The 12,351-nt window shown below is 46.4% G+C and overlaps 1 protein-coding gene across 1 annotated transcript in view; it reads left to right on the plus strand.

The window, feature by feature from the left end:
- The window catches only part of LMO2 (LIM domain only 2), a 7,761-nt gene extending 714 nt beyond the window's left edge, over window positions 1-7,047 (plus strand). Inside the window, exons 2-4 of the mRNA XM_042022385.1 lie at window positions 193-370; window positions 3,001-3,216; window positions 6,072-7,047. Coding sequence (XP_041878319.1) covers window positions 193-370; window positions 3,001-3,216; window positions 6,072-6,291 — 614 coding nt within the window. The 3' untranslated portion in view covers window positions 6,292-7,047. The remainder of the gene's footprint in view (window positions 1-192; window positions 371-3,000; window positions 3,217-6,071) is intronic.
- The last annotated feature ends 5,304 nt before the right edge of the window (window positions 7,048-12,351 follow it).

Here is a 12,351-nt window from a genome sequence, read left to right on the forward strand (position 1 = left end):
GGCGCTCAGCGGCTCTGCGCGGGCAGCTCCGCACACGCTCCGCGCCCGGGCGGCAGCGCTGCGAGCGGCGGGGGCAGCGTGCCGGGGATTGGGAGTCCTCCGCGGGGGGGCCCGGGCGGGGCGGGGGGGGGCCGTGCGGGGCCGGAGCGCAGCCCCAGCCCCTGTGTCTCTCTCTCTGTCTCGGTGCTGCAGGAGGAAATCCTGTGAATGTCATCGCGGGGCGGCGGGGCAGCGCGGCTGGCGACAAGGCTCCGCGAGCAGACAGCCTCTGCGGGGGCGGCGGGGGCAGAGCCCACCACCGGCACGCCACAAAGGAACCGGCCCTGCCAATGTCATCGGCCATCGAGAGGAAAAGCCTCGATCCTTCCGAGTAAGTGCGCGCTTTTTCTCCGCGGCGACCCCGCTCGCCATCGTCCCCGCTCGCCTCCCGGTGCCACCCGTCCCCCCCGACGGAGCCGCCGCCGGCATTGTGTGCCCGGCAGCCCCGGAGGGCTTCGGCGGCAGCCCCCGCCGCTCCGAGCCCCCTTCCCTCGCACCGGGGACACCTGGCTGCCCCGGCCCCGCGGGGCTGACCGTGTGGGGGAGCTTGGGGAGAACCCCCCAAGTTGTGGGAAGGAGCAGCCGGGAGCAGAGAGGCTCAATTACCCCCGGGCAGGGCATCTCCCACTCGCTCATCCCACCGCGGGGTGGTGGGGATGCTCGGCGAGAGAGAGAGCATCCCGCTTCCCAAGCTTGAAGGTTTTCCATCCCGAGGGACCCTCTGTACCCCATCCCCGATCTGCCCAACTCGCTGCAGCCGATCAGTGAAAGGTCAGGGCTGTTGTCTGCGGGTGCCCAACTTCCACGTTTTCATAACGCAACTTCCAAGAGCTCGCAGAAAGCTTTGGTGGGGGCTGGGTGTTCTGCTAAGGGCATGTAGACCGACTTGATGGACGGGGTGTAGAAGATGAGAATTTCCCTCCCTGGATTTCCCACTCAGGGAAGGGACCGGCTCCCGTGCCCAGATCCAGGCTCTCTCCCGGGCTGTGCTCCCGCTGTCCCGCTGGCTGTGCTGCACACCCAGGGATGGTAGCTCAGCACGGAGCCAGGGTCACTTCAGCCCCGTACGTGCTAATTAACTGCACTTAGGCTTGTCTGGGATGGCGATAAGAGAGAAGAAAAAAGAAATAAATTATAAAATCTCCGTTTCCAGATAACGCTTAAAACATCGCTCTCAGTAAATTGAGTCATTCGTGGTTTGTTTCCTGTGAGATACTAAAAATGCCATCGCTTGGAGCCCGGAGCGAGCACATGGGAACTGCTGCTTTTGGGCATTAAATCACTTCATTCCATGATGTTCTACATGGTACATTTTCTTTTATGCTGTTTTTTAAGAAACGCTAATCCCAGCTCCTAATGATGTCCAGCTTTCAACTACAAAGTTTTTTTAAATCTTTATTTATTTACCTGCCGTGTGTTCTGGTGGCTTAAGTGCTGGCTTAGAAATCCACAGACATCAAAAGCCTAATGCATAAACCAGGAATGCTGTTCTGCATAAACATCCGTCGGGCTGTTCCGGAGCTTAGGGCTCTCAGAGAAACCTGGCTTGGGATTCCCAAACACCCCTCAGATGAAATATTTTGGGGTACGCTCCAGAGTTTCAAATAATGGATAATAAAGGATAATGATGTGTGCTTCCTTCAACTGGAAAGCTCTCAGAAGTTGTCAGCGTGGAGCCCACGTGTTAGGAAAGGGAGTAAGAGGCCCAAAAGGATAAATTTGGAAAAAGTAGGGCCTAATCATGAGTTCCCCGTGATTTTAATGAAAACTCACAGGTTGGAGAGCTGGCAGGACAGGGGTGTTACGACATAACTTGCAGGGCCCAGCAGTTTAAACTTAGAAGGGAGAAACCAGAGCAGAATATAACCAGATCATATCTCAGGGCTCAGCTTGCCTAAATAAAAACTGCAGGATCACTTTCTCAGCCCAGAAGTTCTTGACCAGAGGTCGTTCCTCCCTGCTGAAGAAGGTAATTTTTGCCCAGAAAACTGCTGATCCAGTAAATAAGCAGGAGTAATACAATTTTTTTCCTGTTGCCTGCTGGAAACTGGGAGCAGAGCTTCTTCATCAGTGTAGGTCTCCTCTGCCCCCACCAGCCCAGGGGAGGACAGACCAATGACAGAAGCAAATTGCTTGGGGACTCTGTGCTGGAGCACTGATCCAATAATATGAAAAAATTTGGGGTCCACTCTACTAGCCACAGGTTTGAAATGAAATGAAGCAAGTGCTTACGAGATGGATCCAGTAGATTTTTTTGATTGACTTCTCTGGGGTTTGGGTGAAGCCCAATACATTGCAAAACTGGGTTCAGGCACCATTCTTTTAATTGTTTGCTGTTCTTTTTTTTTTTTTTTTTTTGTAAAAAAAGACACATTACCCCAAAAGACACAGAAGTCCTTAAGAGCATAGCTTTGAAGAAAATTCTCACTTCTTTTATTAGAATTATCCTAGATCTCCAAGCTTTTTAGAAAAAGGAGCAACATAAGGTGCATAGAGTCAGTGCTAATATCACAATAAAGATTTGTGCCTCCTTCCACTCATGGATGTGTAAATCCCAGACAATTGAGGGATGTTGGCATAGACCCATCCCAGGGGATTCATGTCCTTGGCTAAGGGAAAAAAGAAATCCTGCAGCAACATGAGGTAAAATTTTGGCTTTATTAAAACCAGCAGCGAAACTTAAACCAGTCGGGCAACAGAATCAACTGTTGTATTTATTCATTTCGTGCTGTTCTGAGAAGTGACGCCCTCAAACTTCGTCTCCAAATTTCCGTTTCCCAACGGAAAGTGTGAAATCCCTTGGGTGCCTTTCTTAGTCCTGGTGCAAATGAGCAAAAACAAGGACACAATCCCTGTCCTAACCTGTCCGACCTTGCGATTTGTTTTGCTTTTCCTTCTCCTTCCTGCGCGGACGCTCTTGGAGTGGCTTTCCCTCGCCCAGCGGTTGTCTCATTCCCGCAGGGAGCCGGTGGATGAGGTGCTGCAGATCCCCCCGTCGCTGCTGACATGCGGGGGGTGCCAGCAGAACATCGGGGACCGCTATTTCCTGAAGGCCATCGACCAGTACTGGCACGAGGACTGCCTCAGCTGCGACCTGTGCGGCTGCCGGCTCGGCGAGGTGGGCAGGCGCCTCTACTACAAACTGGGCAGGAAGCTCTGCAGGAGGGACTATCTCAGGTAGGCATCCCCCTCCTCACACCCCCGCCCCCCTCCTTCCCATCGTTTACTGACTACAGCTAGGAATAAGGAATTCATTTGGAATGGCTCTCAAAGCCTGGCAGCAGTCACGGGTGTAACAGCATCTGCAAGCTCAGGTTTGCAGTATGGGCTCCTGTCGTGGAATCCCTGAATTGTTTGGGTTGGAAAGGGACCTTACAGCTCCTCTTGTTTCAGCCCCCCTGCAACAGGCAGGGACACCTTCCACTATTGGGAATTGGTTGCTCCAATTCCCCTCCAACCTGGCCTTCCAGGGATGGGGCATCTGCAGCTTCTCTGGGCAACCTGTGCCAGGGCCTCACCTCAGGGAAGAATTCCTTCCCAATATCCCAACTAAACACCCCCTCTGTCACTTTAAAGCCATTCCCCCTTGTCCTGTCCCTCCATTTCTTGTCCAAAGTCTCTCTCCAGCTCTCCTGGAACCCCTTTAGGTACTGGAAGGGGCTCTAAGGTCTCCCCGGAGCCTTCTCCAGGGTGCACAGCCCCAACTTCCTCAGCCCATCCTTGTATTTTTGGGATTCATATGCAGATGCTTTATAGTATTGCTGGGATTCTTCAGTAAGTGATGGATAAAACTAGAGATTATCTGTGCTGGTTAGATAAACAACTTAGAGTTGTTTATAGCTAAATCTTTAAAAAATTGGAGGGAAAAAAAGCATTTTTAATGGAAATGAAAGCAGTGCTAACATGTTGTGGACAAAGCAGAATTATTTGATAATGTGAAGGATATCGAAAGAACTCCTGGGACTCAGAGTTGTTGGCATCTGTCGTTCTGCACAGACCTAACCCCATAGCTCCAGGTGAACCATGCAGGGTCAGTGTGGCATTCTGGCAAGCAGAAACTGGGAAAAGGGGCTGAATTCCAGCAGTCTCCCACTGAGCTGGCAATGAACTGGTTCCCCTGAATGGTTTTAAGGAGTTCTGTGCTTCTCCCAGCATTGCCATGGAGCTGAAAGGTGTTTAAACCCAGGTTAAGAGGTGAAAGATCATTTGGGTTTTTAGCATTCTTAAGCCTGGTGCTGAATAAGCAAGAATTTGCACATTTTGCAGAACCAGATCCTACAAATACACTTGTTATGGGTGTTTTCATCAGTAACTCTCTGCCTGCCTGTTTTGCCAAAGTTTGTAAGTAAGGGACTAATTGGAGACTAAGATATTTCACAAAAATTGATAACAAAGGATCTTTACATTCCTGGTTAAAATGTATTGATCTTTGCTGTGCTGGTTGTGTTCCATTTCTTCTCATGGATCCCTAATGTATCAGGGAGGTTTGTGGAACAGAATAATGATATTTGGTATTTTTCCAGCCTTTTTACTGAAGGCTAACTTACCTGCCAATAAAAACTAAACCAAAATCTCAGTGGACTTCCTAATTATGCTGTCCCTGAACTTTGCTGATGGGAATTTTGCTGAGCAGAAATTAAGAACTGAGTTCTGCTAATGGGACCACTTGTAAATCCAGCAACGATCTGGTGTTAATTACACTTCCCAGATACTTTTCATCTTAAAATGGAAGCAACAGGAAATATAGCAATACAGTTAATGCATTTTCTTCCAGTGAAATCCAACGGTTTTATTTATTTAATAATGCAACAGATAATATCTTCCCTCATTAATGAAAAATTTGGCAACCATTGTGTAACCTTAGCATTACTTTCCCTGGGCAGAAGTAAACACTGACATCTCCTGGTAGACAAAAGGAATTATGTCCTTTCTCCTTGAAGGTCTCTTAATTTACCAGACATCCTTTTTCCAGTTCAGAAGATGATGTAAATCAGGCCCAGCACATGCAGGAGACGTGTGGGAGGTGGAAAAACTCTTTCTAGAATTAGTATGGAAGTTCAGAAGTCAAACTCAATGGGTGTATACACTGAACACATCACCTGTAGCATTCCTCCCTTTTAAGAAAAAAATACCAATATATTCATGCTTCTTTATTACTGACTTGACTTAAACTCTGCAGAGCATTCATTAGAGGCTCCTTTTCACGGACAGTATCATGAGGCCCTCAGGAGGGTTTCTCCATGTGGATTAAAGAGCAGTCCACATCATAAAACTGTTTGGGCTAGCATAGGTATCTAGGAGGTCTTAGAATGTGTCCTTCTGAAACCCATCAGGAGCGGCTTCATGGATCAGGAATGCCTTCATGGATATAGAAATGATTGAAGGCATTTCCAGTGTGGAGGCACAGACAAAAGGCAGGAGAGCCTTAGACCATGACTTGTCTCAACTCCTTCCCATAAACTACAGAGCAACAGCTTAAGAAAGGCAAAAATGATCAACAAAAGGTAATTTCTGTTGATCACAGAAGTGGAAGTGTTAGTATGGCACAACTTCAGGCAGTGCTCTGGGGAACCTTTGTTCCTCCAGTTCAGGATAAGGTCACTGATCAGAGAAGTCAATTATATTGATAGATTTGAGTAGATTTAGATTGGATATTAAGGAAGAAATCTTTCCCTGTGAGGATGGTGAGGCCCTGGCACAGGTTGCCCAGAGAAGCTGTGGCTGCCCTATTCCTGGAAATGTTCAAGGCCAGGTTGGATGGGGCTTGCAACCACCTGGGATGGTGGAAGGCGTCCCTGCCCGTGGCAGGGGGTGGAACTGGATGGACTTTAAATTTCCCTCCAACCCATTCTGTGATTTTATCCAAGGTGAAGACCTTGGATTTTCTGTTTCAATTTTGGTTGTTGCAAAGTTTCCAATTCTGCTTGGCAGCTTTCCATGTGAACTCCCTCTAACTCAGCACTGGTCCTAATGGATCAAGGATGCTGTGCTCTCGTTTTGATTCGGTTTTCCCTCTCTGCCTGTCGTTCCAGGCTCTTTGGCCAGGACGGGCTGTGCGCCTCCTGTGAGAAGCGGATCCGGGCCTACGAGATGACCATGCGGGTGAAGGACAAGGTGTATCACCTTGAGTGCTTCAAGTGCGCCGCCTGCCAGAAGCACTTCTGTGTGGGGGACAGGTACCTCCTCATCAACTCGGACATAGTGTGCGAGCAGGACATCTACGAGTGGACTAAGATCAACGGCATGATCTAGCGTGGACGTGCCTGGCGGTCTGTGACAGACACCTCCCGGGCCCAGCTGCACCGAGGACGTCATCCCTTGAGCTGCGGGCTTTGGAACAGGGGGGAAACACCACGCAGTCGGCCCTTGGCAGGCAGTGCTCCGTAGAATGTAAACTACACCCAGGTGAAGGAGGGAGAGCAAAGCAATAGTAGCTAGACTGACTTGTGTTCACAGTACGGACAGTAACTGACATCAGCTGGCAGTCGGGGACAGACACAGCACCATAACCCATCCTCCCAACTGGAACAGAGTAGGGACTTCTGTAAAGAGATGTTATGACGTTGTCACCTGCAGACTAGGATTGTGCAATTCGGTTTTCTTTTTGTCTTGTTTTAATTACTGAGCTTAGATGACAAGCTCCCACAGTAGGCGTGACGAGGAATGCTGGAAGGAAAGAGCCATCCCTCACGTGGTCATTCCATATGGCCTCACGCTTTGGGTGGGAGAGGAAGCAGCAGAAGGGTGGGGGTTATTTTTGCATGGAATTTTTCTTTTTCCTTTGAGAATGAACAGTGCATCCTCTAGTCCCAAACTCTTCTTTTAAAAACCCTGCTGAATAGTTGTTTTCGGGCACTGCTGTCTCAAGATGAGATGTTCCCCAGATCATTTATATACAAATATAAATCTAAAGAGTTGTTCAACTATTTTATTAACTTAGATTATATCAATAAAATATTTGTTGTGTGTAGTAAGACTCTGCAGCTTTAATAAAAATAATGAAAGATTTGACTGTTGTTCTTTCTCTTTTTTTTTGAGTTGTGCTGGGTTTTTTGTATGATTAATTTTACTTTTTTTGTCTACACCTGGATCCACTTCAGGTTGTTTCAAAGCACAAACGTGAGAACACTGAGGGCTCAGTAAATCCTGTGCTCTTCACGCTAAGAAATTAGATTGTGCTGTAGGACAAATTAGTGTTGTGTGACACTAAGGCTCCTTGGTGTTTATAAGAATGTTTTGAGGCTGGTTCTGGGTGTTTTGCAACAGATTGAGTCTGTCTGATCTTGGGAATCGTGTAAGACTTGTGTCTTTTAGAAAGGTAGCTCATCCTGATTTTGCTCTGGATTATGGAATCCAGGATAATATCAGGAGAGCCAATAAATGTATTTAGAAATAATTCATTTCAGTCATCTTTAAGGTCCCTTCCAAACCAAACCATTCTATTATATCACATTCTCTCCAACTTATTTTTCCTGAGGTGAATAGTCTAAGTTTCTTCTTTCCTGAAAGCTGTTTCATGCCTCTGATAAACTCTTATTTCTCATCTCTGGTTCTACATTATTCTTTCCGAGAGTGGGACTAGAACCGCAAGTTGTGTTGAAAGGCACTAAAAGCTTTTCCCACAACTGAGCAAGTCTGGCACCCACGCAGAAGGTGCTTGGCAGGTCCATTCGCTCCATCACTACTGACACATCAGGAATAGCATCAAAACCTATGCATATCTACTTGACTACTCTCAATAAACTTGTCACCCAGGGGATGTCCCATCCACTGATCAGTGACAATGTTCTGCATTTTACCATGGATATTCTGAGAGCTCTTTTCTTGCTTTTGTTGTCACAAGTAGAGCTGGGGACAAAGCCTTTAAATCTTGTTACCAGTGAAACTGGAAACTACACTTAACAAGACCATGCTTGGAAAGCATAGTTTGAGGGTGATGATATTTAGCTGTTTTCCAGTGATATGCTGACCTCTGGAGGCCACAGGCAGCTGGTTATCATTACAATTATTAGCCTAAACTCCTGCCAGCAGAGGCACAAGGGAAACACAGCTATCAGCTCTCTTCATTCACAGTGGCTCCTTGCAAATATTCGGTCCAGCTAGAAACAAAGCCTAAAATAATTAATGAGTTCATGTACACAGCTTGGTGGGTGTGCCCAGGATGCTGAGCTAGGGTGGAGGTGCACAATGGTCCTTCAGGTTGTGTCACACGTACACACAGTGTGAGCAGTAACAGGGCTGATTTTCATGATTCCACCACACAGAAAACTTTGACTGTAAATTTAATCCAGGGGGCATCATTCACAGCTGGGCCGAGATCAGGGAAGAGTGTCAATAGTTCAGGGAGACCTTGTAGTTTTGCACTAAGTAGACCAAGACTTGTGTTTTGTTCTCACCTCAGAAAGTGACTTTTGGCAAGGCAGCTCAATATTTTGCTTTTCATTTACCCACCTATAGAATCGAGATGTTCTCACTTATTCCATAAAACTTCCTAATGCAAACGCACTCATTATTTTGTGTAAGGTCTAGTTTACACAGGGCAATATATTTTTAGACCTACTTGTAAAAGGAGGGTCCACAGTGGGGATCATTTTTTTTATAAGACCACCAGTTTTATTCAGTCTGTGTAACTTCAGGAAGAGCTTAAGCTGAACTGGAAAGTGCCAGAAGAGCCTCCACTTGAGCAGCAGTATTGCTCTACCCAAACAATTATACCAGTCTGTTGCTGGACTTTTCCCTGACAGATTCCCAACGCTTGCTCTCCGAGTCCAGGAGGAGAGAGAGCAGATTTCTCTTGGAATTAGCGTAAGCAACACTTTACCTCATCTCAGTTATGTTCCTCCCAGTAAGGATGCTCTCCTGGAACAACAAGAAAATAAAATGTTCCAAAAACAACCGCAGAAATGAAAGCAAAGCTGATTTAAAGTCCTAAGCAAAAAGCACAAAAAATCTGAATATGACTTCATCACTGATACTCAAATGTGTCATCCTTTCCGTGTTTTCACTATCAGCAGTATTTTAAAAGGCGTATCATCCGTCAAGACTCCCCTTCTTTGTCCCCATTATTCAGTGTCATGGCAGGAAGATGAGAGCATTACCATCGATATCACTTTTTTAATTCCCTGCCCTTGAATAAGGGCAATAAGAGCCCTGCATAATAGAGTTTTCAGTGGAGAGAGTAAATGGGAATCGGTTGTTAATTCAATACAGGATCCAGAAGCCGTCTCTCCCTTCTCTTTTCTCAAGGTAATACTCTGCCTCCAATTGTCATTATAGCCGAGAATGAAATTATTTGAATTCTGGACACATCAGCACAAAACCCAAGACTCCCTGCCAATTTCGTTGCCTGCTTGGAAGAGAACATCAGAGAGCATCACTCATTTATACGACTGCCAGCCTGAGACTGTAAATTCAGAAAACAAGGAGGCCTCAGGTGCTGCACTTTAACAGGTCTTTCTGCTCCTGAATCACCCCCCCTTTGGCACCCCCATCACACACAAGGTAACATTTTATCTCTGAAAGGCAAAGCTTTCAAGCATCTGCCAGAGCACACGCTCTGTACGGCCTGAATGTGAATTGAAAATGAGACTATTACGTTTATTAATTGGTATCAGTGACTTAAGGCTTTGAAGGAGATTCATGGCACTCGGGAAAATAATCTATAAAGATTTTTGTTGCTCTAAAAAGACAGTGCAGCATCAGCTTATTTCACTTGCAGCAGGTTCATCTCTTTTATGGAGCACATACTGCACTGCAGGCAAAGGGAATTTTAATGGACACTGGAAAAAATTATCTATTCCACTGTCCCACAACAACTAAAAAAAACATGAAAAGACACAGAACAGAGAGATTGGGATACCATATCGCAAAACATTTAAGGCACTATAATTAAATTAAGATTCAGAAGTCTGTCAGTGAGATGATGAAGATTAAACTGGCAGAAAGTTGAACCGTGTTTGAAGCAACTTGTTCCCTCCTGCTGAGGGTTGCTTTGTACCAGGCTAATGAGAAGGCACATCTCGGAAAGGTTCCTAACACACCAGCAGATCTCTGATGGTAATTAATCAATGTGGTTTGCAGGAGCATACATCACGTGCCATTTTCAAGTGCCTTGCAAGCATTAATTAATGTGTTATTGTATTTCTTGCTCCCATTTTAAGCCACAAGCCCTGCCCCAGAGCAAGCCATGCATGACAAATTTCGATTTTTTAAAGATTTTCAGGGAAGAGATTTTTCTTTTTTTAATGAAAAAATTGAGTGCACTTTTCACTAAGTGCTCTGTGATCACCTCTGCTCTGTATCTGGCATATTCTGGTTACATTTACAGCTGGGCATAAGGCAGAAAAACCTGTAACCAAGGGGGAATGGGCTGCAAGAAGGTTGATTCCTGTGGAGGTGCTGGAACTGGAGGAGAGGCAACAAGGAATGTTGCAACAGGAGCGACTAGGGTGATGGAAAGCTGTTGCTTTGCAGTGTTGAGAGAGAAATAACTTTTGAAAGCCATGACCCAAAAGAAATAACTCCTTCTGTAGTCCAGTAGCTCTGTACCAGCTACATTTCATGTGATTCCTGAGATGTTTCCTCTTCAGGTCTGCAACTTCTTGGGTTGGTTGGTAAAAATTCGTAGGGTTTTGGTTTTCTCCCCTCCTCAGATGTGTCTTGCATCTTGTCTCAGGCAACTTCACCAATGTATTTCATAACAGCTGTGAGCTGGTTTTGAGATACAGAAATGCTTTACTTATTTACTTGTATTTTAAAGAAACAATCCCAATAAAGTGAAATTCTCCTTCAGTAAGGCAGGTAGTCTTCAGTCTGGCATGGTGACAGCTCCCCGAACTGGTGCTTACCATGTTGCTATCTCACGAAAAAGACCCAAGACCTGCAATCATCAACCTAAAGATGCTTTGCAACGCCGGGAAACTCTTGGTGGGCTCTAAGATAAGGCTCCATCACAATGTGGCTGTGATTTTTTGCAGTCCATGGCTGTGAGCAAGCGCCAAACGAACCGTGATGCAGCCACCCTGGAATTCTTGGAGCTGGCCCAGCAGCGAGCGTGACCCAACATGCACGAGAAGCGTGCTGTCCAGCTGATAAGGAAATGTGCATCAGCAAATACGGCTTGTTCATCTGGTCAAAACTGCTTTGGAGGAGTGCAAGCAGAAAGAGGCCGGGTCTGCACTACACAGATAAGAGCTCTGACCAAAAGGATGACCAAAGGTCGCACCAGGCCTCCTGGAAAGTCCCAAAGAGAAGCTTTCAGTGGGAATGGATGACTAAGGGAATTGCAAAGGGCTTCTGGAGGCTTTTATCTGTGTGCTGCCTCTCCAAATCCAGCTCAGCACTTCGGTCATTTGTTGTTGCGACTCTCTGATGAACGTGCTCTGGCTCGAGGAGTTGGGAGCCAAAAAAACCCCACCACTGCAGCCGTGACTGACTGCCCGCCTCGTTAACAATCTCAGCTAATGACCTAAGGACAGTGTGTGGAGTTGAAAAGTGAGCTGCTGTCTGGGTCATACACGTGAGGTTTTTTCAGGTCAGGAAAGACTCAATAGCAGGAGTTTTGTCCAGGGGTGCCTCATTATTCTCTATGTTCCTCAGGTAAAGGAAGACCTCCTGAGCTCCCACACAAAGCAAGCAGGGTCTCAGCACTTTCCATGGGATAATGAAATATTCCTCCAGCCTCTTTCAGCAGAGTCTTCCACACATCCCTTAGGCCATGAAACATCTCATGACATTGGGAATCACACACAGTGAAAACGCTGGAAGTGTGTGAAATTAGAAATACTCCTGAGGCAAGAATCGTGCCTTTCTATGCCATCCATGCTCTCTAAAGTAAACAAACTTTATTTTTTATACTTTCCCAGGTGAATGTTTTCATTTGTAGTAGCATCTTCTATTTGATTTATGTGAGAGGATGATATGAATAGAAAACCAACTTGGAGCTAAGCAACGCTGTGGAAGAATAAAACTTGGCTATGCCAGTTTGTGTCAACACGGAATCTTTGATCTGAGGAAAAAAGCCCAGTCTATCAACATTGCGCTCCAAGTGGGATTCCAAACTCTCCAGACATACATAAATATTTCAGGCCTGTTTTGGAACTAAGAATCTGAGGCAAAAAGATTTGCTAATAACCAAAGACAAGCCTGAAGCCACAGAGCACCTTGATTCAGAGCGGGGAGGACCGGACATGGCCTTTTGATAACCTCAGGCAACCGATGCAGGCAAAAGCATCCACGTGGGAGATGGCCCAGAAGGATGAAAGCTGGGAGCAGGCTCCAGTTGCTTTGTAAGCACCAGATGAAGTCCATTGG

Source organism: Corvus kubaryi, unplaced genomic scaffold (genome assembly GCF_017639235.1).
Source record: "Corvus kubaryi isolate FWS band 111438036 unplaced genomic scaffold, C.kubaryi_AGA036_p1.0 37201, whole genome shotgun sequence".
Classification (NCBI taxonomy): Eukaryota; Metazoa; Chordata; class Aves; order Passeriformes; family Corvidae; genus Corvus; species Corvus kubaryi.